Below are 25,313 nucleotides of genomic sequence, written 5' to 3'. Positions count from 1 at the left end.
AAAAGTGCCCGCTGATGGCACACGCAAGTTTTTCACAAAAACCGTGCAACACTTTTTACTAGGGGAGGGCGATACTTCTCCTTAAGGCATGCAACACTCTTCCAGTGTCGCACAACATTTCTCAAGAAGGCATGCGACACTTTTCAGCATTGTATGACATTTCTCAAGAAGGCGTGCGACACTCTTCCAGTGTCGTACGACATTTCTCAAGAAGCCGTGCGATACTTTACAGTGTCGTATGACATAGTTTGCATGGGCGTGCGATACTTTTTAAAGTGTCGCACCATGCTGAACAAATGTCGCCCATAGAAACACAAAAACACTCCCAGAAGCAAAAAGGACCAAAATAGAGCAAAGAACCTCCACACCAGGGAGTACCGAATCCACAAAGGCTCGAGGAATGAACACTCGAGTGCAAGAACAACACAAAATGGAGAACATCAACCATCTAAACTACAGCAGCATAGAACACACTGAATATAAACATCGCAGAGAACAAAAGCAACATCGCAATGTACATAAATACATCTCAGGAACAAAACAACCAAACTAAGTATGCGGTTCCTCCCAACCGTCAATAGCATCATAAGACCATCGTGGGTCCTAGCCATCCCTCGCGCGTAACATCCCAAGCCACCAACCAAATCGTCGGTACTGTCGTAATAGGGAGGTCACTACTAAAAACATGCAACAATATAAGCATAAGGAAATCTAACATGCTAGTAGTAAAGCATAAGATAATCCTATAGTAGATAACATCACCTATCACATGCTAAACAACAATAAGCAACAGATATGCTTAATACAATAATTCACATCATCTAATCATATGCTAAACATCATAATAAGGGAATGCGTCAAATAAACTAACATCATATAAACATGATATCCAAGCATTCCAATGAAAGCATAAATCACAAGAAAGCATACTCCGAAACTCGAAGTACCAAGTGAAAACATCCAGCAACGGTCGCACTAGGACAAAGATCATCTCTGTACACCGATCCCTAGCAGTGGTGAAGGTAGCTACGCCTCCCAACCACGTGGCACCCGTAGGTCCACACCCGCCATGCTGATGGAGATAATGATCCAACCACAAACACACATAAAGCACAACATCCAAGGCTAACACTCACGCCAAACAATATGATGGTTGAACCAAGAACCTAAGACAATGCAAGGAGTACAGGTCCTGGTCAGACACTCAAAAGGCTGCTATGTAGGGATTGACATCATGGAGAGTCGCTTGGCATCAACAAGCCCAAGCTAGTATAGGCAGCTACTCTTCTCAACAGAAGGCGCACAACCTAGGGCAGCTACTCTTCACAACGGAAGGCGCACAACCCACACATTTTAATTATCTTGTATTTATTACCACCCAAAGTTTTAATTTAATTATCACTTATATAAAACTTCCTCTGCCAACTGGGAAGTAGTCACCAGGTTACAGGATAGAAGCCCCCTCCATATGCTACCCTACCCTACCCATGCTCATCCTACGACAAGTGCCCATGGGCATGCATACTCCCATCCCAACCCTAATGATCATAACTTCCGGCAAATCCACGGAAGATCGGCCCTCGCAAGTCACCCAACAAATGTACGCGTACGTACTCGTGTGTGGCGCACCACCATCACGAAGATCATAACACAAGGACAGGAATGAGAACACAATGCAAAGAAAACACCCAATCGAAAGCAACACGGGAAGGACGGATTCTACATGAATCCCAAAGCCAACAAAACCATACATCATAAAATCACTCAACCGGCCTCAATCCGAGAGTATGGATTCTACACAAATCCCAATGATGTAACAAGACCAAACATCATGAACTCACTCAATCGGCCTCAATCCGAGAGTATGGATTCTACATGAATCCTAGCGTTCACGAAACAAAAGCAAAGGTCTAAAGGAAACCATAACACCAGGTATAAAATCACTCAACCGAACACAACGTCGGGAGTACGGATGCAACACGCATCCCAATGCAACATAACAGTGCAAAAGTGGTCTGACTGATATCTAAACAGATCATCAAGGTCCACGACCCACATTGTGCCAAGAAAACTTGAGAAAACAAGGCGACACGCAAAACGAGGTAAAAACTCCAAAAATTTGAAAAACTTCAAAATTAAAACCCATTTGGCCTTTGGGTTCAAAAACCCCAAAAATCCAAAAATAACTAAAATCGGACACCGTATGCAAAAACGGCCAGCATAACGGTGCAAAATCCCAAACCCTCATCCCAAAAAACAGGGAAATGTTCATACCCGCCCAACCGGGTAGAACTAACATACAGAAACGGAGGGGAACACTAGTTCTCAGCCTCCAAACAAACAGCTACCAAAAACAGAAGCTGAAACGGAGCAAAAATAATAAAACGGGAAAGCCCTACCTCACAGCCAAAAGGGCAAAACGGGAATCTGAACCATAAAATAAATATCCCGCAGAAGTAGCTGAAAATCGCGGCAATCCAAGGTTTCCCCGAGCTGGATCCAACGAGCTTAACCTCGCGACGATTCCACGCTCGTAGCTCCCACAACGAACAAAACAGTAAATCCTCATGAAGAGGATTTTGGGTTTTACTCTCCAACTTTCCAATTCAAAAGTGAGAAGTGAGGAATTAAATTCCTCTTTGGATATTTATTCACTTTTCGGGTGAATACTCGATTAGGGCATTTAACCAGCCAATCTAGTTAAACTCCGAATCCACCCAAACGAAAATAGGCTATTCCTATAAATAGGAATTCATCTATGGCAAAGCTGCCAGAAATTAAAATAAATCAATTAAAAGCCCGAAAACTCAAAAACACAAAAATCACCTTAACAACTTTCGCGACAATGCGAACCTCTAAATGCACAGACACGCTTACTGGTCTAATCACATAATGCAAATGAGTTCGGATTTAATAATCACCGAAAGGTTTAAATTAAACATTTTAATAAAGGATACGTCGACCATATAAGGACGACATTGGTAAAATATGAACGGCTGAATCACTAACTCCATGTGCCACTGCCAGGGATATAAATCCTACACACTAAACAACACGATCAAGTGCAATTGCATATAATAATATAGTCGAAGCAATAAATGCATTAAATCACCTAATTTAACCATTTATTTAATTATATTAAAATAATCTATTTACATCACTCACGTTCGCATAAAGCATAACAATGCAGGAATGAAGTAAATAACCATAGCATTAAATTCATCACACAACATAATAAGAGATATGTCCAAATACCAGATAACATCACAAAACACACTGTCATCTCAAAATGGCATCATCATGCAATATGATTAATTGGACAGCATAGTAGTCTAAAATCCATGATACTGGAATCAAAGTGTAGCATCTGACCCTCAGGTCCTCTCAAATGTAAACATAACATGAGTAACAAATATCTCTCTAATCAGAAATATAACAAGGTAAATGCCTCATCACATAACCCAATAAATCAACATGGACAATCCATTCTAATTACTTACACATTTAATAATGATTGATTACTCTGCATTAAAAGGCATTTAAAACACATAAGCAAACACAGTAAAAAACATGACTAACCACTGCTACAAGAACCTAGTCCAGTGTAGCATGGTAAAAGAACATAGTGCAATCTCTGCACACATCTCAAGGTAATCACGGAACAACCTCATGATACCACATTGATCCTGGTAACCACTGGCACAAACCTCAGTGAACCAAGAATCACATCATAATCTCAAAGATCAGACAAAAGCATAAACAAAGCAACTGATAAAGAAACATAAATCCAAACACCTTAACGGTGTAGACCACTCAGGGTCACAATCATGATCCCATCACAACAAAAGATCAGCAAGGTTGCATCCATCAGGACGACTTACAAAAGTCAAATGGGAGAGGCACTACACAACATATCCATCGATTCTATATGTAGGTATAGATTTTCTACTCTTCTAATAGGGATCAATTGATTATTTGTCATGGCATCAACTTGACCCCATACTGTCTCTTGATCTCGATTTGTTGATTTTAGTGGTGTTGCTATTGAAATTGAGTGTACTGCTTCTCTAATAGCTTTTTTGCTTCCTGCTACCATGCTCAAAATTCAGACAAAAATACACAAACAAATTTTTTCTATCAAGTTTAAAACTACCTTAACTACCTGTTTAACTAAATTGAACTGCAACTATATTGATAATTGAGCTGTACATTTATGTTGTTCAAATTGAAATTTCAAGTTGGATGTTTAAGAGAATCTCATTTTGGTTTTCTATTGTTAAAGTTCACTAATTACATGTTCTAGTTCAATGTCTTAGGTTTCCAAAAATTGTTTCCTAGTTTTTAGTTGACCAAAATCATATTTATACATTTTTATTCACAATTTAAGGGTTACTTATAGAGTCTATAGTTTTCCAAAGTTCCATTAGAAAAGAAAACATGATGCCACACTTACATCTGCATCTCCAATTAACTTAACCTTAGTTAAACCATCCCTTGATAACTAATGGATTTCAGAACAATTCAATTTTCTATAAAATATTTACGAGGAATTGCCTTCTAAATAATTAGGATAAATACATTTAGTCATGAATACTTGTTTTCTGATTAAGCTATAAAATTCATATGTTAAGGTTCATGATTTATTTTTAGTTGCCCCCCCTAAGCCATTAGTGAGTGAGTGAGTGAGTGAGTGTGTGTGTGTGTAGATTATAATGTAAATACATAATATACTTCTCATATTATATAATTTATTTATTGCATTGCTTCTGTAATAGATTTTTTGCTTCCTACTACTCATGCCTCTCCTTTTGACTCTGGGATTGCTTGGATAAAATATAACTTAATCCAATGTTGTTGAGACCAAATTTGGAGCTATACATGGGACTAGAATAGGCCATGGGCTAGAGGAGATAAAATAGGTATCAAAACTGCTTTGCAGATGACAAGGTCCAATACTGTGGGGTAAGATACCTTCTTTGTAACTACAACAATAGTATGCAACCTATCATTTCACCTATGACCTCAGACACTATGGATTATGGGAGGCCCTGATTCTCCCTAATAAAGTCCCTTTGGTCTAGGGCATCCATTCCCATTTGGGTTATGTTAGTTGTGGTTGGAATTAGTTGTTTGGAATCTTTTCTTTTGTCCATGCCCCTTCAACCTCTGCCTTCCCCACTTTCTCTCCTTTTGTTGTGGGATTTGGAGCAAGGCTAGTTACGTTGCACATCAAATCTATTTTTTCTAAAGTTCAAATGATATAGCAATACCCCAGTTTGAATATAAAGATCTTAATAGACGTGGCTTGATAAATAGAGGGCATGTTGCATGTGGAACAATATAGAAACTTTGTACTTTTACATTTTCTTCAATTTTGATCTCAAAGAAATATTTTTCTCCTTGCTATTTTTGAGCTCAACCAATAAGGTTAAAAACAAGAAACACAATGCGTCAAAGTTCTTGCCAATAATTGGAAAAAAGGAAAATAGAGATTTATAGCTAGAAATGAAGGATATGAAAGACCTAAAAGAGAGAATGGTATGTTATTATAAGGGTAAAGGTAGAATGATAGAGAGAGTTGAAGGGAATTTTAAAAATATTAATAATTATATTATTTTCAGAAATATATAAATAACAATAAAAATTATATTATATGAATGAACTACTTATTTCTACCAATTCAATTATAAGTTGAAATATTTAATTTAAAAAATAAAATTGTTGATTATTTAATTCAAACTACCAAAATATCTAGTAAGTTTGAGGGGTAGTATTAGTTTTATAATTTGTAAAAATGGTATTAAAAAAATTAGAGCAAGATTGTAAAATAGTAGCTAGTAAAACATAGTGTAAACTTAAAGAAATAACATTTTACAATTGACAAAAAAAAAACATCAATTTAAAATTAATAAATATATTTAAAATAAGAAATATAAAACATTTAACTCTATATTTGAACTTGGTAAGAAAAATAGATTGTGATAATTAATATTGATTACGAAGATTAAAATGATTTTTTTTTTTGAAAAATCTAATTAACTTGTCACAAATGTGGATAAGCTAAAGTTGTAATTAAAGCATTTAGATTTGTTAGAAAATATTTGTCTTTTTGTTGAAGAAAATTGAATTTTCTCCTTACCAAAATAGCATGATCTCAAAAATGTAATTTATAAAATAATGAAAAATGTGAAAAAGATATAAACATTGGAAGTTTCTTTTAATCTTTTAAATTCTATGAGTTGATTGGTTAATTGAATTGGAAAATTGAATTGAATGAAACCAATAGTATCCTACTTTTGACAGAACTAATAAATAATTCTTTTTCATTATTAAATATAAACAAAAATTTAAACTTTATAAAAATTAAAAATCTCGAAACATTTAATTTGCCTATTTACAACTTATTATTATTAATAATTATTTATTGAATTGCAGTATTCAATTAATTTACCTGCCCATGAAACTAATAATATTTTTAAAACATATTGTACTATATTTATATATTAGGTTAAAAAGAAAAAAATTCCATAATTTATTTATTTTTTATTTATCAATAATATCCAACGATCTATTGGAAGACCACTTCTTTTTAATATGCTCATAATCAAAACTTTATGGAAATATTACATCAATAAGATTCATTTAAACTAGTAAAAGCACCAATAAAAACACTATTATATGATTCAATAACAATAATAAATATCATTTAAAGTCAGTCACCATGATATGCCCACTTTTCTAAATGATGCATGATAAACCTTTGAATAGATTTTTTCTAAATCGTGCAGGATAAGATGGACTTTTCAGCACACGATAAAGAGCAATAAAAAAAAAAAATATCGGAATTTACGCTGGCAAGAGAAGGATAGCCGCGATTAGGACCAGGAATGTTCTGGGTATATGCTTCCCCGGGCAGACTCCGGCAATTGACGGGAAATATTCCTTCGTCATTCGTGACGGTAAAATTCAAAAGATTCCGCTTGATCGTGAAGAAATGACGTTATATTCTGGAGGGGTCACTAATCCCGTCATTAAGACACTGTACACAAAGGCGATACCGTAAATACGGACAGACTAATTTATACTACAAGCTTAAAAAAACCAATACTCTGTCAAATCTTTTACACCAGCTTAGGTAATTTGCCTTCCCCAAGAAAAACACATAGACATACATTTTTCTTCATTGTCGTATTTTTGTCAGAAAGCTTTCTTATACGTGCAGAATTTCGAGTCTGTTAACTCATTTACACTGGTATTCTCTTTCATCTCTTTTCATACCTAGCCTAAACAGGGAGGGGGCAAAAAAAAAAAATACTTTAATAGGTTTCGACTTTTATTACAAATAAGCGAAGGCCGATCTATTTTCGTATTTGGGCGTTCTTCACTGTGATCAGAATTGTCTCCGTTGCAGGTATTCAATTAAGTTCTGTCTCAATTTGGTTAAAAAAATTGAGAGAATTGTACATGCATTTGCGTCGACATGTGCATTTTCAATCATTCTTCATACACGTAATTAAATTTTTGGGTATTGCTGTAATCGCATTGTTGATCTCTTGCTGAGGTCATAGGATACAACTGATGGGACTTCATTGCGGCAAGGGTTAATGTTTATTATCGCAGAGTCAATTATATTGTGGCATAGTTTGAACTAAATTTGTAATTTCGTCGTAGACTGTTCTGTGATCTCTGCAAGTTTCGACTTTTATTTAGGTTTTGAGATCTCAACGACAAAGTTAATTCTGGTCTCAACTGGGATTTATTTGGGAAATATCGCCTTTTATGAATTGAAGATAGATGAATTAAATTTGACCTTTGATAGAAAGCTAAACATGTACTATGTTCTGACACAAGGCAATAACAAATTCAGTAGTCTCTGATAATAAAATGTTCCCAAAATCTCAAAAATGAGAAGGCTAAGTTCGGGCAGGGCTATCAAAGCAAAGATTGAATGACAGATTATGCGGCTTTCTGGATTTTTAATGGTCAGAATTTTTTGGTAACAATGCAACATGTACTATTTTTTATTTTGTTTTATTTTTGGAAGAAATCATGAGGTAAATTAGGTTCTTTTATAGACAATTTGAATTGGGTGAATATTCGATGTTGGGCACGCTCAATATGCATCGACAGGGATTGTTTTTCGATCAACCTCATATTTTGTTAATAAATGTCCAATCTACCTCTTGGGATATGAACATGTTACAAATAAAAGTGTATACACACCTTTATCATCACGCCTAACATATGTATAAGAAGCCCCCACTTTAGATATTTTGAATCTAGTTGTGAGTTATGGATTCTGTTATCTTCAAATATCAATGTAAAAATTCCTGTACTGAAACTCTAGGTGCATGTGTGATTAAATAACTAACGAAAATGGGATCTTGATCAACACTGGGATTGATTTTTTGATCTAAGGGCCCATATCCACAAGTGATGAGTTATATTACAGTCTTATTAAATTCTCCATGATTAGTGAATGCAAGGTTTTGCAAAATTCTGAGTTTAAGGATTTTAAATACACAAACTACTTGTAGCGGTAAATATTCATGATTTAGGTTTTATTTGGATTGCAATTTAGAAGGTGAATAACTGTTTTAAGGTCTTGTTTCAAGGTGTATTACTCTTTTGGCATCTTTTCTCACTCCGCAGACTACTCTTCTGTTATATTGTTATTAAAGGAAATTTAATTCTATTCCTGATTTGCAGATTTTGGTAAACAATGAGGTCTGTGATCCGAGCAGCAAACAATTCGAGGTCAATTTACCGGCTTACAAAAGAGGGTGCATTTGATGGGTGCATAAGCAGGGGTGGAAGATTTTCTGTCAAGCTGCAGAAAGCATTAACATATTCTATGCCATGTGGCCCTGTTTTGGAAAAACAAATCAGTATTGGTCTACAACATGCTAAAATTTCACGGAGCTTACTGTTATCTGCAGTCAAAAATTATAGCAGAGGTAGGTCTTCAACGATTTTATTTATTATATTGGTGTCTGTCTTGTTTTAGATTCTGATTTATTCCTGCATATTAGTATTGTGAATACTCATTTTTCATGGGTTACATTTTGGACACAAGGGTGAGAAGGGGCAGAGGGCGGGTGGGGAACATTAGTGTTTTGTTAAAAATTTCAGCAAGCATAAATTTTTAATAAAAGCAGTCACTATTATCTACAGCTTAATGTTGCGAGTAGTAACAACAGTGGAAGCATTTCCTATAGCATCTACAACCCAATAAACTAAACAAAGAGCATTTGCTTGAGTAAGTGTGAAGCCTATTTGAGCATAAAGTGGTAAGACATGAGTAAGACAGTCTTATTTGGCAATTAGAAAACTTTATTTGAATAAGTCTTACTGCCACAAGGATTAAATCACAATATATTTAATTGTTTTTCTAAATAAAAGGCACACAATGCCTGTAATTTTATTCATATAATAAAGGTATGCTACATAGAAATGACAAAGTGGACATTGCACCAAAAACCTCAAGCCTTGATGAATTTTGATAGATACACAGAGGAACTATAGGCTAAAAACAAGACAGTACAGGAAATATTGGATTAAAAATTATTATCAGCACTACATTATACTTATATTGGGTGATTATTAAATCATAATAATTAGTCAGTATTGCATTTTAATTCTTCAACAGGTTTGATGGGGTATTAGATGGAAACAAATACCCTCACAATTCAGGTCAATCCTAGAGATCAGTTAGCTGGATTTATATTGTCATGTTTCAAGCTGATCACTCAATGTGTCAAAGAGAATGTGTTGCAAATACCATTTCTACCTTTATTCTTTTCATTTGACCTTAATTTAATCGACTTGTGTCTGCTTTACCAGAATCAACAATATGTCCAAATAACATTTAATTTAATTTTATTGAATTACTTAACAGAATCCAGTTGGAAGCTAAGTAAATAAGGGAAATTAATAAAATTATAGTTAATCTTACCAGATTTCCACAACCCATTCGAAAAGAAATTTTGTTTCTGAATTTGATTGTGTATATGTTTTTAGCATCAACGTTTCGGATCACACTCCATGATCCATCATCAGTATGAGAGAATGCAAGAATAGTGAGATAAGCCTGATGATGGATCATGGAGTGTGATCCAAATTGTTGATGCTAAAAACACATACACAATCAAGTCCAGAAACAAAAATTAAAATTATAGTTGTTCTTTGATGAATAGGATGTTGTGTGAATGTCAGCTCCTTCTGTGCGGTCTGCAGAATTTTCAATGAAATAAATAATGCAACAGTTTCTGTTTTAACTTTTATTTGACATGATTGCTGGGTGTGAATTTTGCAGTAGATCATCAGGTTCAGTTAGGCTACTGTACTTTTCAATACATAGTATCTCTTTGATTCATTATTTACTTTGTTAATGTTCCTCAATCTAGAAAACTGATCATAAGCAGAGAACACTCAGGAGCAAGAGAGATTAAATGTTTTTGTCCTTATAATCAACAAACTCTGCTTGGAAGTCAGAGCTTCTGATAGTATATCTTGGCTGCCACAGATGCTTTAATTGATGCAACAATGGATATGGAAAGAAGGGGTCCCTTGGTAGAGTATGAAAGGAGAATAGCAGCAGGAGAGCTTATGGCAGGTGACAAAGATCAGGTATTTTGTACCATGATATTATAATTCATTTGGAGAAGATCGCTGATCTTTGGATACCAAAATTTAATTTATTAAATTTATAGAACGATTCTAGTTCTGTAAATTTCAGGCCTTTTTTAGATTAAATCTTGTCATGTTTCCTGATTTCACAAATTCAAATTTAATGAACTTGTATTGATCCTGTACAGAGAACTTGTAACTTTTTTCTTTCAAGTTTCTCTGCTTTGCAGCTTCACTATGCTTTTACTGAATCTTCTTTTCATTAAAATTGTAGGAAGAGACCCTCAGAGTTCTTCAGAGGTTGTATGATGAGCTGATGGATGGTGCTGAATCCTGTGGATTGGAAAGGTCTGCATCCTCTGGTCAAGCTGGCAGGTGAGGCAGATTGCAGGAACAGCAGCTGTTTTAACAAGGTGGTAGCACACTTGAAATTGAAGTGCTCCTGTGGTTGCAGGAAGATTTCATGCATTTCCCCAATCATTTATCATGGAAAGTTTATTAGAGCCATTTAGAAGCACTTTCCATGCTTAAGAAATTTTAAAATCATGGTCAGCCATAGTGATAAGTGCATTCTTTGTGAATCCAAACACAAATTCATACATCTTTCTTAAAAGATGTTTTATTATGTTCTTTTACTGCGGTCTAATCAATATTGGAATTTGTAGGAGCTGGTTTTGGAACATCATTCCAAAGACTTCTTTGTCACGTATTCATGGCTTATATCTATATGGTGGGGTCGGCACAGGAAAAACAATGCTAATGGACTTGTTTTATGAGCAATTGTAAGAAGGCATTTCTTTAATTCTTCAGTTAACCTTCCGCTCAAATTTTCATTTATGTCTTGCTTTGGCTGTACCTGAACTGTTCAAATTTATTTTTATATTTTGCGATTGATATGTGGATGTTAAAATAAATAAGTTTTCTCATGTCAATGAAGATGAACAATGTACTAAATCAGTACAGCTCCTCAAGTAATGGCCATGACCAAACTCATTAGCATGTCTTATCGGAGAATTTTTATGCTTTCTAGAAGCTATAGGGAGTGATAATGATAAATAATTGTAACATATTAGCAAATGAGTGGCTCAGAATTTTTTCAGTCATCTGAATCATGAGTAATATTTTTCTATGGTGAAATGGTCTGTTGTCATCCGAGTAGGTGTGGGGAAGATAAATTTTCTCTGGTTATCGTTGACAAAATTTAATGGCAATGACATTTAAACAAAAAATCATCTCTGTGATTGCTGGAGGACAGTCAAAATATATATTGAGCAGAAGCTAATTAGTTGTTTTTGTGAACAGTTTTTACAGAATCTTCCTAAAATTGGTTTGAATTTATTCTTTTCACAGGCCTGAAACTTGGAGAAAGAAAAGAATTCATTTTCATGACTTTATGTTGGGTGTACATAGCCGCTTGCAAGTAAGATTTGTATCCTTCTAAAAAAGAACTATTCAAGTGCATCCTTTTAGTATCTATACATTCATATTGATAATGAAACATGCCATATCTTTTAATATGCTACAATCTTAATGAGGTTTTATTGCATTAATTTCTTTCTGGTATGGATTTAATATAGTTGGTAGAATTCACATGGTTCAGATAATGACTGCAGAGACATAAAGGTGTTAGTGATCCATTGGATGCTGTTGCTGAGGAGATTTCAAGGGAAGCAATTTTATTGTGCCTTGATGAGTTCATGGTAATAATCTCATCCTAGATGATCTCCTAACATCCAGATATTCGATGGCAAATAATTAGCATATGCTATTACTATTCCATTCCATTACTTGCACAAAAGAAACCAGAGAAATGTTTTTCCTTACCTTCAGTTTTCAACATTGTAGGTAAACGATGTAGCTGATGCATTGATATTGAATAGAATGTTCAGACATCTTTTTAACAAAGGAATTGTAAGTATTTCCAATTTACCTTTTATGCTGTCAAGAAGTGAACTATAATACTCAATAAAGGAATTCCTTTGTTTTTCATGAATAGATACAGTTAGTTCTGTCTTAGTGGAATGTTAACTTGTATATTAGAAGTTATCATATGCCAATTGAAGATGATCTGTTTGTGACTGCAGATATTGGTTGCTACTTCCAATAGGCCTCCTGATCAGCTATACGAGGGTGGTCTGCAGAGAGATTTATTCTTACCCTTCATCTCACTGTTGAAGGTGCAGAGAAGGAGATTAACTTTGAACAAAGAATGCCTGAATATAGAATTAAACCATTTAATTTTGTATAATTCAGACTAAATATAAAATCAAACCTTTTAATTTATTTTCTGATACTTGGAAGTCACTCTTAAAATTGTTTTTTATTGTGTTTTCTTGTTCTAGGAGCAATGTGTAGTTCATCCAATTGGTTCATCCACTGACTACAGAAAGCTCACTTCAGTAAGGTTCTTGCATCTCTCAAATTTTGAAACATGTAATATCAAGTTTTTTAAAGTTAATTATTCTTTCTGTATCAAATTCCACTAATAAATTTAGCATAGCACATAGAAAAATATTCCACATATGGGGTTTTTTGGGTTGGTCTTATGGTTGGTAAACAATTATTAAATCAGACAAAATAGAACTTGAGGTCCTTCCTAGGCAGGGTGGTTGAGCTTTTGTAACATATAAATATCTGCACTACATGGCACTTACTAGAGAAGGTTGCTCTTTTAATTTTTGTGTTTGTTACTTTCATTATTGCAATCTTAATTGTTGGAGTTGATGAAATCCAACTCCGAAGACGCCCAAGATCACCTGCATGCGAACAACCTGTCAAAGGGAAGTCAAGGAAGAAGAGTGTGGAGCAAGGGAAAAACCCTAAACGGACATGAGAGAGAAAATATGCAAACACAAGAAAATATGTATTTACAATATGCAATATGAGTTACAATGAGAGAGAGGCTGCTTATAAAGGCCTCATGGAAGCTTGTAGAATAAACTGGAAAGTGGTAGAAGATAAGGTTGAAAACCAAGCATTCACAAAAAGGTGGAATATGCTAGAAGGGAACAAACTCCCATGTTGTCAACAACTCATCACTACAACCATTAAATACTAAATATTAAATAAATGCATTAACCTAAGTAAGCTTAAGTAAATAGAATAAATAATTAATAAATAATTATTTACTCTAACACCCCCCCTTAAGTGCAACTTAGGGAAATGCCTTAAGCTCACAAAACTAAGAAATGCATAAATGGGTCCCGGCAACAAGGCCATGTTAGGTACCCATGTACAATGCAAAAGATGTAACCTCTGAAAACGGGAAAAGAGAGAAAACCATGTGGGAAAAACCCTCCTCCAAAAAGAGGTAAGAACTTAGTGAAGAACTGAAGAAGCCTCCAACTAGGGGAATGTCTCCTAAAACAGGAACAAGGAGTGATCATGAAGAAGCATCACTGAAGTATGTAGAAGCTGCAAAATCTCTGCCATCAAAAAGAAAATTGCTGATCTAAAGAACCTCCAAGGAAGAAGAAGGCACAAACCGAGCGTGTTTATATGGTAGATGATCCATCTCACTGAAATGCATCAGTAGCCAACCACTGCAATCGCCGTGTATATAGGATCAACCACTGAATACATAGTTCACACTATTGAACCATCAAACCATGGATGCATTAGAACAACAGCATAAACCCCCTCTTAATGCAGATAGGGTGAGATGACAAGCAACTGCGAAGGTGGGCCAAAAAATCTCCTATAGACGAACCAAGAACGACGAGAGAGGAAGAGGTACAAACACCTATAAAGACACGATCACAATGACGCTGCATGGGGCTAATGTCGTGGAAGGGACACTCACTTGACAAAGAGAGAAGGCCTAAAATAGCTAACAACCATCCCCCCCCATGGTGCTTTATAAAAATAGTGCATGTACAATTGACTCAAAAACAACATTCATGAATTCGAAATGCAAAAGTGACACTTTATCTCAGTGCGTATACAAAAGTGCTTACAAATGATGTTTACAATGATCAAAACAAGGAAAAAGCTGACACAAAAGAAAGTACAGCAAAAAACAAAATAAACCATACCAAGAAAACGATCCTCGGACTTGAAACACCCAACATATCCACCATAGAGCAAAAATGCTAAAAATATGATAGAAAGAGCATGGGCCAAAATCTAAGGAAAATAACTACATTTCTGAAAAGATGACAGAACCAACTTTCCAAAAATATAACGTTTTCAAAAAATTGACATGGGACGCAAAAGATATGCATGCTGGAGTCAAAAAGAGAACTTCGGACTTCAATTGAAAAAATAGGCCAAAAAAAGCATCAAAACTTAAAAATACTTGCACCAATGTCGTCGTCTCGGAATCAGCTTTTCGACGCTTCTTTCGGATCGGAAAAATACCTCCGTATGCTCAAGTTATGGCCAAAAAACTGAAGGTAGGTCAAAAAGGACCTAGGAGGAGAGGTGCAAGAAGTGGATGATGCAGTGTTGACGTCAGCATTTCACTAGCTGAAAATTGACGGCTTGAAGGCCGTCGTAGCAAAAAAGAAGCCACGTGGCAAAATTTGATGTGGCAAGGTGATGTGGCGGGACCACGTGGCAGAGTGCCATGTGGCACCCAGGCCATGTGTCACCCTGCATGCTTGCCAAGTGGCAAAAAATGCTGATCTGCTGTTGACTGTGCTCAAACGTCGAAACAGGTTGCCACGCGTGCAACTGACTATGCCAAGTGTGTAGAGGGGGATTGGGCGAACTGGTGGCGGGCGGAGCAGACTCCGGTGGTTCGCTAGAGAAGAGGTGCCGTTCGAAGTGGAGCCGCCTGTGGAGGAGGTGGCCGGGCGGCAGTCAAAAATTGAGCTGCTGGGGAGGAATGTGCAGGAGGTGCCTCCAGATGAGCGGGGCGGCAGTGGCCGCTGGGCGGTGCACTCGAAATTTTAATTTTAATTTTTTTTTTTTGCCACAAAATTGTTCGTACAGTCATGCAAAACCTCCTGCAACTAAATTTTTTTTGCCTCTTGGAACCCTTTTTCCAAAATCGACGAATTTTATATGGATCCTAGTTGAAAAATGCCTTCTAAATCCAATGGCAGCGTCCGTTTGGGCCCAATGTGCTTCGAAAATTCGCTGTTCCTCCGATTTAAAGGAAAAATGCACAAACAAACTAGGGTTTGTGACTTCAAATCACGACTTCAAAAATCCTTCAACGAAGCAGCAGTAGGAAGGCTCTAATACCATGTTGGAGTTGATGAAATCCAACTCTGACGATGCCCAAGATCACCTACATGCGAATAACCTGTCAAAGGAAAGCCAAGGAAGGAAGAGCATGGAGCAAGGGAAAAACCCTAAACAGACATGAGAGAAAATATGCAAACACAAGAAAATATGTATTTACAATATGCAATATGAGTTACAATGAGAGAGAGGCTGTTTATAAAGGCCTCATGGAAGCTTGTAGAACAAGCTGGAAGGCGCTAGGAGATAAGTGTGACAATTAAGCATACATCCACATAAGGTGGAAAGTCTTCGAACAAGGTGAGAGATAACTAAGCATAAGGCGGAAAGTCTTCGAACAAGGTGAGAGATAACTAACTCCTAGACTACAACTAATAAATGAAATGCATTTACCTATGTAAGCTTAAGTAAATAGAATAAATAATTAATAAATAATTATTTACTCTAACCTTAATTATATGGTCTGGTGTAGGCTGAAAAAGGATTCTATTTCTGTGGTGAAGGAGCCTCTCAGCTTTTGAGAGAAAAGTTCCGAGGTTTGATAGGTGGATGCATTGCCACCCCAACAAGTGTAGAAGTTGTCATGGGGCGAAAGTTACAGGTTTGGATTTGTAGATAATGATCTTTGAGTTAATATCTTGGAAAGCATATTTTGAATTTTATGTTTTCTACACCCATTGATCACCCTGTAGCTGTAGTGGCAGATAGGTTTATGTACTTCTCTGCACTGTCTGATTATTATTACCGAGCATTGATTGACTGCAATTGGTATTTGAAGCTTGAACATTGATGCAATCTCATCTATCCATTTGTCAGATTCCATTTGGAGCAAACGGCTGTGCTTACTTTCAGTTCAATGATCTCTGTGGGAAACCTCTGGGTGCAGCAGATTACTTTGGACTTTTCAGTGAGTAGTTTGTTCCGTAGGTCAAATAGTTTTAAAAATCTGTACATTGGATTTTCACAGGAGAGACATTTTTATTTATTTAGTATTGAATCCTATGAATTGTTGATTATAAAATATTGCTATTTATGTTTATTTTCATGTTGCCGCTCTTTTATTTCTCAATTTTAGCCTATTGATGCTAAGGATGGTTGTATGCAGAGCACTTCCATACTCTTGCAGTTGAAGGTGTACCTACATTTGGGGCACACAACAGGGCAGAAGCTTATCGATTCGTCACATTAGTTGATGTATTTTCTCTCTCTTTTATCTTTGAATGCTGTCACAGGATATGCCAAATTTCATCTACGAAGTTCAAATTTCAGTGAATTTTTACTCTTTCCGAATTTCATCTGAATTTTATGATATTTAATATAAAATTGTTGTTTATAATAATATTATTTTATTTTAATAATATTGAGTTATTTAGTTTAATTGTTTAGCAATGTCAAACTCTTTTGACAATATTGTGGATATATTACTTAAATTTAAAAATAAATAAATTTATAAAAGTTAAAATTTATATTGATTTTTTCCTGGATTTTTTTACCGTTGCTGAATTTCGTCCGAATTTTATGATCTGTGAACTTGAATTCGAATTCAAACCTTGTGACTTAGTTTGAATGCAATTACTTTCTCGGAAGAGTTGAACATACAATACGAGCTCATTCTATATGTCTGATTATGTCTATGAAACGCAAAATGCAGTGATGAAGGATACTGACAATGTTTAACCTCATTTGGCTTTTAGGTCATATGAATTGGTTTGGACTAATTGTTTGATTTTAATTGATCTCCTGTCTCTGTATTTATCAATTTTTTTATTATCTTGGAAGGAGGCCCATGCATGTTCAATTCTTTGACATATTGTATTCGACACAAGTAGCTCTTTTTATGCCTAAAGGCTAAAACTGAATCCCATGGTCACCTGGGTAGATGGGCATGGCCTTATGGATTAAGGTTTGTCTTTTTTGAATTTTGAGTATGCTTGGTATGAGTGTGTGTTTTACCAGAGTCTAATTTCTGGCCATGAGTGCATCAATAACTCTGGCTGTGAGTGTGTACAGTTGACTATGTATACATATCTGTGCCCTTTTGTATATGATTGTACCTGTACCTTTGCATGCATCCAGAATGCCGAAATTTATCCTCTCAAAAAAGTAAAAAATGTCGGAAGTAATTGATTCTGTTGTATGTCTAGTGCTCAATTGCCTGCAATAGTAGAGCTAGTACTCATTGGAATCCATTCTAGATTTCTTATTTAAGACGTTGCATCGTCTGGGAAACCACACATTGTATTAAATGCAGAACAGTCAATTTTAAACAAATAAATTTAATTAAAAATTTAAATGAATTCAGCTCTGAGTAGAATTCATCGACAGATTTCTTGTTGCCTCTGGTACTGATTATATGGGTACATCTACCAAGGATTGGGGATATGTCAAGTAATGCAGATTAGCTACCAGTTTTGGTAACTAAGAAATTCAAGGCATATAGCACAAAGCTGCATTCTGGAGAAAAGGCTTCACTAAGACATGCCTTCATTTTGTGGCTGCAAGTTTCTGGATTGATATTTTGACATATTAATTAGAAGTATAATTGCAGGCATGGTTAACTTTTCATGTTATCTGATGCAGGTCATGTATGAAAACAAGGCCAGATTTCTCTGCTCAGCCGAGGCATCTCCAATAGAACTCTTTGATCGGGTTGTTACAATTGCTGATGCAAAAAGGATTGCACCGAGAACTTCATCACGTTCCAGGAAGAATGATGATGTCGATATCTGTGTTGACAATGAATTGGGATTTGCAAAAGATCGAACCATTAGCAGGTACACATTTTAAGCTTTTTGCACCAATTGATATCTCAGGTAAGTCCAGACTTTTCTTACCTATTTTAGTATTTATAACAACATATAGGTGAACTATGGTACACATGATCATAGTTGCCTCTAGTAATCTCTAGTCTCACAAAAATTGTTTCCAGCAAGGTCGATACTGATTCATCCTTGTGAAATAAAATATGAGGCCTCTATGTAAGTTTGTATTACTCATATTTACACATCAACTTAGAAAATTAGTTTGATTGCAGGTCACTTGTAAGAGAGACATTGAGTTGCTCGTTTGACATAATTGAGGCTCATAATCTTACTAGTTGGAACAAACCTTGTTTTGAGTCATTTTCTCTTAGATTTATCTGACGGTTCAGTTGATGACTATAGCCATTCAATGCTAAATTGCTGCCATACTAATACACTGGAATGCCTATATTGTGCCTTTTTGTATTGTGATATATATTGTTCTCCACAACGATAACAGACATTTGCTGTCTCATCTGGTTATTGTATCACTAGACCAATTTGTAACAAATGGATATTTTATCAAATGACTAGTTTCTTCAAGACATGTTTCCTGTCTTTTCTGGTTCAAAGGAAATAAGTTCAATTCAAATTCTTATCTTATAGGGTCATCATACCATTTTGTATTTGGGAGTTAATTACATTCAAGTAATTTTTTCATAGGGAAAGATGTACGTGGCTCGTAGTTACACTTGCTTTGATTTGTTAATGAAATATTAAAGACAAGTAGGAGCTGCCAAAGAACGATGACCAAGGGATTTATTCTTAAGGTTCTAGTTAGTTATTAAGTTATATTTCTCTCTTGGCAGATTGACAGAGATGAACAGCAAGGAATATTTGGAAGAACATGCTTTATGTCAAAGCAAGAAAGAGACACGAGAAGGTTTTCAGGCTGGGATGACAGAAGCTCCAAAAGAGAATATTGATTCATTGCAGGCATGAACAATGAACCTAAAAGTATTTAAGCTTGCAACCTTTCCGACAGATAATGTGATGGTCACAATTTGAGGCAAGTGCTGCACAGGATTTCGAAAGCAGGTCATTCAAGAAATATAAATGTGCTCCTCTAATGCTGATAAAGCGATAGAGATATTATCTCCTCATCTGTGCTGGGCTTACAAAATTGCAGAACACCACCATGAAGTACTTTCTGCAACATACTGATTGTATGATGCTTGGCTGCATGAGAATTTCAGTTCGAAATTTAAGTTAACCGTGTTCTAATTTAACTTATTTAGTTGACAGATAGTGACTTCTCTATTCTCTTTGGTGATCCAAATTAAGTTATTATTGAGAAAATTGATGGCCATCTTTATAATTAGTCTCTAATAGTTGGTGATAATTTTTGACTTCTGTTTTTGTATCAGGTCAAGCGTTTAAATAACAATGTAGCAAGGTCGTATTAAATTTGATCAGAGAAACGTTTTGTGGTTGGTGAAAATTCAGACATTCCAATCGAAATACATATTACACTTCTGTTTACTGAAAAGGCTTAATTCAGAAACGAACCTCTATTATTTTGAGTTAGTTGACTGCAACTGAAGTAATGGGTTACCCCGCATGACTGAACAAACTAACGTTTTAGGCAATGGAAGATTATGGCCAATAGCATTGCCGCAAATAAATAGTGGCCGACCAAAGTTTAAAGGAAAACCATACACAGAGTACAGTACAGTTAAAGGATTAAGATGCATAAGAATTGGCTTAATGATTAACAAAACAAGGGGATTACCATAATTCTTGTCAAACCAAGAAAATGATAAAAAAACAGCTGTTCAAAATACTGCATTTTTCAATGAGGGGTTCTCTCTAGCCCCATTTTAAAGGCGATGGTCTGAATCACAGATGGCCCCTTTTGATTTACAAGAAAATAACCGATTTTAATTTTTCTTCATTTTTTACAAGGACGAAAACCAAGCAGATTGGAGATGATATTCTCCTTGTGTGTGGAAAGCTCTTCTCCAAGTGTTTGGAAGTCTGGATTATCTTCATTTAATGGACCAGCTCCTTGTTGGCCTTTAGATAGTTCAACAAGAGTTGATAAGGACGATGATAAAGCCTCTAAATAATGACGCTTTGAGGGAAGGTAGAATTGGTAAATACAGCAATACATCTGCGTTCCTATAAAGTGATTAATGATTATCTGTTGAAAAGTTTCATCCACCACATTGCTACATACATTTAATACATTTGATTTCACCAAAGACGTTTTTGATATTAGAGCAGTCAAAATTAGGGGGCTGACCCTTAAACAAAACAGTAGCTGTCCAAAATAACAAACTACCAGTGATTAAAAGTACATTACCAAACCACACTTAACTCTTGGCATTGAAAACATAATTAACCCTCCAAGAACCCCAAGCACAAGGTTATTCATTAATGTCGATAATATATTCTACAATGCAGAAAGGGTCTAGTGGGATGGTGTGAGTGTGTTAATGTTAACATTTACTTTTTAGGTTGAATTTGACAACCATCTACATGTCAAAATTTTAATACTTATTATAAATGTGGTATATTTCTTAACAATAATTTAATAAATATTACATAAAATATTTGCTAAAGTTAATATAACTAATCATTTAAAAAATAAAATAGGAAACTTGAGTAAAAAAAGAATCGAGATAACATGAAAATAAAATTATTTTTGGATTTAGTAAATTAAATTGTAATCATTTTTATAATAGATATCTATTGGCATTTCTTTAAATAGATTTATATAAGATATCTATACTAGTAAACATAACATCCACATTACCAACATCAATTATTATAAATAGAGTTACAAAAGTAGCACTACCGCATTAACCTACTTAACACATGAAGTCTTAAAAGCATAACATATTAACCCATATAGACCAATAAAAAGTTTGAAGGCTGGAACAAGCATAATTGAGTAACCACAAAATAAAACATAAACATGAAAATGCCTAAATCTTAGCCTTCTTCCCCTTTCCCACCAACAACACTTTGACCCAAGCCTCAACAAGGAACCCATACAACAACTTGGAGTCCTCCATCTTAAGACCATCCTCTTCTCTTGTTGTAACAACTGCAAGGTAATGGCCACAACATGAGTCACCTTCACAAGAAAGCTTGAGAGGGCTCTAAAGCTCTCTTCTAAAGCAAAGAACCTAGCCTTGAGCTCATTTAGGCTTGGGTCCCATGGGCACCCGCTTGCTTAAAAATAGAGCGGGTGTTGCTGAGCTTTTTTAGGAACATTTAAAGGGGAGCGGTCTCATGGGCATTACATATAAATTTGCGTAAAAAAATTAGCTCCTAAATTGAAGGAAATATTAAAAATATAAATTGTTGTTTTTAGAATTTTTGGTGGGATGATTTCAATTTCGAGGGAAAATGAAGGTAGGTTCTTGCCAAGTGGCAAAATTCTTCCCTAAACAGTAGGGGCTATTTCCAGCCCCCCACCTTTTGCATCCGCTCAACTAAAAAGTAGGGGCTCCTAGTTAATAGGAAAAGATTTCAAATTAAGCTTTAGCCCCCCCAAAATATTATCATGGGACCTGCAGCTCCTTAAATATAGAGCCCAAGCCCCCCCCATGGGACCCCAGGGTTAGTTCACTGCTGCTATCCATCACATTCTTAGGTAAACTTAGGCAAAAAACACAATTCCCCTTTAAGGGATCATTCTCCTTTACTAGCAACATAGGGGGATTATAAAAAAAGTTATCTTTTTCTTTCTTATCATTCCTCCTAGGAGAGGAGGTAGTCATAGGTGAGACATCTTTAGAGGCTCGGGTACCTAGGTAGGAATCGGGGACAAAGGTTTAAGGCTTCAGAGTGAAGCTAACAAAGACATGGGTGGGATCATTTCTCACAACTAACTTCATTTTTTGTTTCACCTCAAATTCCGAGGTCTCCTCTCCAGTTTTCACATCTCTTTCTTCCTCTTCACCTCCCTTGTAAATTCCTTCTAGCCTTCTCCTTTATTCTAGGTTTTTTGTTCTCACTATTTCTAGAGCCTGACACCTCCTCCATGTCTAGATACCTATTCACTATCTACTTTTGTCTAGCTTAGCTTTTAGCTAATCTTCCTCACCTTCTACTTCCGCCACCACTCTCCTCTTCCAAATCCCCAAGATCAACATCTACATTTTTTTTTCAATATTGGATTTTTTATGAACAACCTGCTACCAGAAATGACAAGTTTATTTTTCTTAGAGTTACTTGATAGGGTGAAGGAAGGTGAGGGCTGGGGGTGGGGGCCCTAAACTCTCCAAGACAACCAATTTTGAGAGGATTTTGTATGGTCAAGATATTCTCAACAATGACACACCTAGGTGGGCAACGAGAAGGATGGAAATTATAAATGCAAAGAATAAGACCTTGATGGAGAATGACATAATTCATGGCCTCTCTCTCTCTCTCTCTCTCTCTCTCTCTAACATTTAAAAGCGTATCTTCAAGCTCATGAAGTAGGAAAAAAGGGAATAGATAAAATGTCATGATTATATAAATGATCCAACAAAGGAAAGTGATAATAATAGTAAACCCCAAATCTACCCTCTAGAGTTAGGTACTTCATGATAACTAGACATACCTCATTCCATGGTTTTAGGAGTTTTCCATAAAGGAAATCATCCGTATGTCTGACCGGCTCCTCATTATCTCTGAAGATTCTATTAAGTCTAATACTTAAGTCATTTTTTTGCCATTTTCTCCCTACCATCGAAAGCCCTATTGCCATAGCAATAATCTCTTCATTCACTTGAAAAGAAATCCCAATAATCGTCACTCTCCTATTCGTATAGGAACTAACAAGTTGCTCAGGGTGATTCTCATTGTAAACCACCATAGCTTCCATAAAGGGAATTGACCTTCTTCCTTTCAACATGATCCGGGTGAAAGGCTTCCTTGCATTGTCCTCAATGTCAGTGGGCTAGACTCTAACCATATTGCCACCCATTTCTCCTTTGAACTAGAGCACATCAAAAACTCTAGATTTGTAGACTTAAAATATTTACGCCAAAAGAAAAATAACACTTTAAATCTTCTTCAATATAAAGTAGCTTACATATTCGTCATTCTAAAAAGGGCTCAAGTTGCCATAATTATAACTAGGCAGGGTCATTAATTTTTCATTCCTTGTCCACAAGGCTACCACACGTGTATTGCTACCTCTTTGATCAATCATAAATACAAACATTCCCTAAAGATTGTGCAACATGAGGTTTATTTGGAATCCCATTAAAATATTTTTTACAAGATCTTGCTTAGTCTTGTTTGTAAGCTTGCAAAAAGATCTCATAATTATTTCGCTACTCCACTTCCAATTATTAGTCACATTTTTCCTCTCTTTTTCGCAACTCATTTGAATTCCCTATCCTAGCATGAGTTGTCTGTAACTCTTGAAGAAATTTTCATTAAGGTTAATTAGATAATTGTTGTCACAAAAGCTTGCACCCTTGTCTAAAGTTTTTACTTAAGGACAACCTTGTGAAACATGGAAACAACCTCTAAGCTGTGGGACTTGAACTATGAGGTTTAGTCTCTGGAGAAGGTTGGCTTCCTTTACTATCAGGAAGCACTTAAACTAATCTTGAAGAGGAAAGGAAGAAGGAATACATGAAAGTAACTACCTAATCTATTCTAAGGAGCTGATGCACCAAAATAGGGTGTTCATACCAATTTCTGTCCATACATGTATAGTACATTTATCATGACAATCCAAAGATATAAAGATTTAGATTTGCTTTAATCTATTAGCTACATATAGATCAGAGAACCAAATGAGTGACGCAAGGAAAAAGACTTCACTTTTTATCATTCATAGGCCAAAAGAGATACAAAAATGTAGATTATAGATATCCACAATACATCGAAGAGAGGCAGACAAAGCTTGCACAATACATCGGTGGTTGAAGGAGATAAGACAGGATGCCATATAATTCAGAGGCAAAGAGCGAAATTATAGTAGCATGCCAAGGCAATACTAGAGAAACAAAGAAGATTTGACTCTAAGAAAGAGTACAACATATGCCTTTATAGTGTAAGCATAACTCAGATAACTTCCACCCTAAGATAAAATTCAACCACTACATTCAACTTTATAGTGAACAATTACTGTGAAAACTGGAAAAGATTTGATCACAATGCAAATCTAGACACGAGATCACTTATCCACTAAACAATCTCTAAGAGGACAAGAATGACAACCATTAACCCTCTAATTGAATAGATGAATCAATAGGTGACGATGGAGTGTCTATTTGCATTTATCAAACCTAGGGAATGATAAAGTGGTTGCAAGAGATAAAAAAGATTGGATCCATCCTCAAGGTGTTGCTTTTGCTGTCATAAGTGCGCTAAATCAGTTGTGTTATTCGGTTAACTGGAGTCAACCATCAAACCTTGCCACATGGACCAAACATCTCTTTCCATCCTACCATTTTGTCAAAATTCAACTTTATACCTTATGTTTGACCACCTGTGATTGCAACTTTGCCACCACCTTTCTTCAATAATAGTTCTTGCTTGCGAAATTGTGACCAATTGGTTATCGTTGCTTTGCAGCCCACCCTTAACATCTTTCCTTAACTACTGTGACCTTAAGAAATAATACAATTGCACCTTTGCCACCCTGACCTTGGTTGAGCCAACTAATCCTGTGGCGATGCGAACACAAGGTAGTCGTGCCTTTTCCATCTTGAACTTGGGTTCACCTTCTAACCTTGC

The 25,313-nt window shown here is 35.7% G+C and overlaps 1 protein-coding gene across 3 annotated transcripts; it reads left to right on the top strand.

Moving 5' to 3' along the window:
* The first annotated feature begins 7,015 nt into the window (after positions 1–7,015).
* LOC149558989 (uncharacterized) lies at positions 7,016–19,919 on the top strand. Of its 3 annotated transcripts, none has more exons than XM_089832933.1 (15): positions 7,016–7,135; positions 8,710–8,957; positions 10,526–10,629; positions 10,904–11,004; positions 11,295–11,411; positions 11,980–12,049; positions 12,243–12,329; positions 12,475–12,540; positions 12,714–12,806; positions 12,972–13,028; positions 16,292–16,420; positions 16,636–16,726; positions 16,925–17,013; positions 18,400–18,593; positions 19,430–19,919. In XM_089832933.1, the coding sequence occupies exons 2-15, from the start codon at positions 8,723–8,725 to the stop codon at positions 19,560–19,562; spliced, it is 1,566 nt and encodes a 521-aa protein (XP_089689059.1). In that variant the 5' UTR covers positions 7,016–7,135; positions 8,710–8,722; the 3' UTR covers positions 19,563–19,919. The 3 variants fall into 3 exon arrangements, with proteins under 3 accessions (XP_089689059.1, XP_089689058.1, XP_089689060.1); XM_089832932.1 differs by having other exon boundaries at positions 7,089–7,411; XM_089832934.1 differs by having other exon boundaries at positions 7,123–7,252.
* Positions 19,920–25,313: the final 5,394 nt, after the last annotated feature.

This window comes from Cupressus sempervirens, chromosome 5 (assembly GCF_028749045.1).
Source record: "Cupressus sempervirens isolate cs-2001-9-10 chromosome 5, ASM2874904v1, whole genome shotgun sequence".
In the NCBI taxonomy this organism is placed as follows: Eukaryota; Viridiplantae; Streptophyta; class Pinopsida; order Cupressales; family Cupressaceae; genus Cupressus; species Cupressus sempervirens.
The sequence above is the reverse complement of the archived record's forward strand: the minus strand, read 5'-3'. Positions and strand labels throughout refer to the sequence as shown.

Bases quoted from the DNA above. Each gene is read 5' to 3' on its own strand.
- LOC149558989 (XM_089832933.1), top strand. From the start codon at position 8,723: ATGAGGTCTGTGATCCGAGCAGCAAACAATTCGAGGTCAATTTACCGG. The intron at 11,005-11,294 runs GTGAGGCAGATT...TGGAATTTGTAG, and splicing joins TCCTCTGGTCAAGCTGGCAG to GAGCTGGTTTTGGAACATCA. The intron at 13,029-16,291 runs GTAAGGTTCTTG...GGTCTGGTGTAG, and splicing joins ACTACAGAAAGCTCACTTCA to GCTGAAAAAGGATTCTATTT.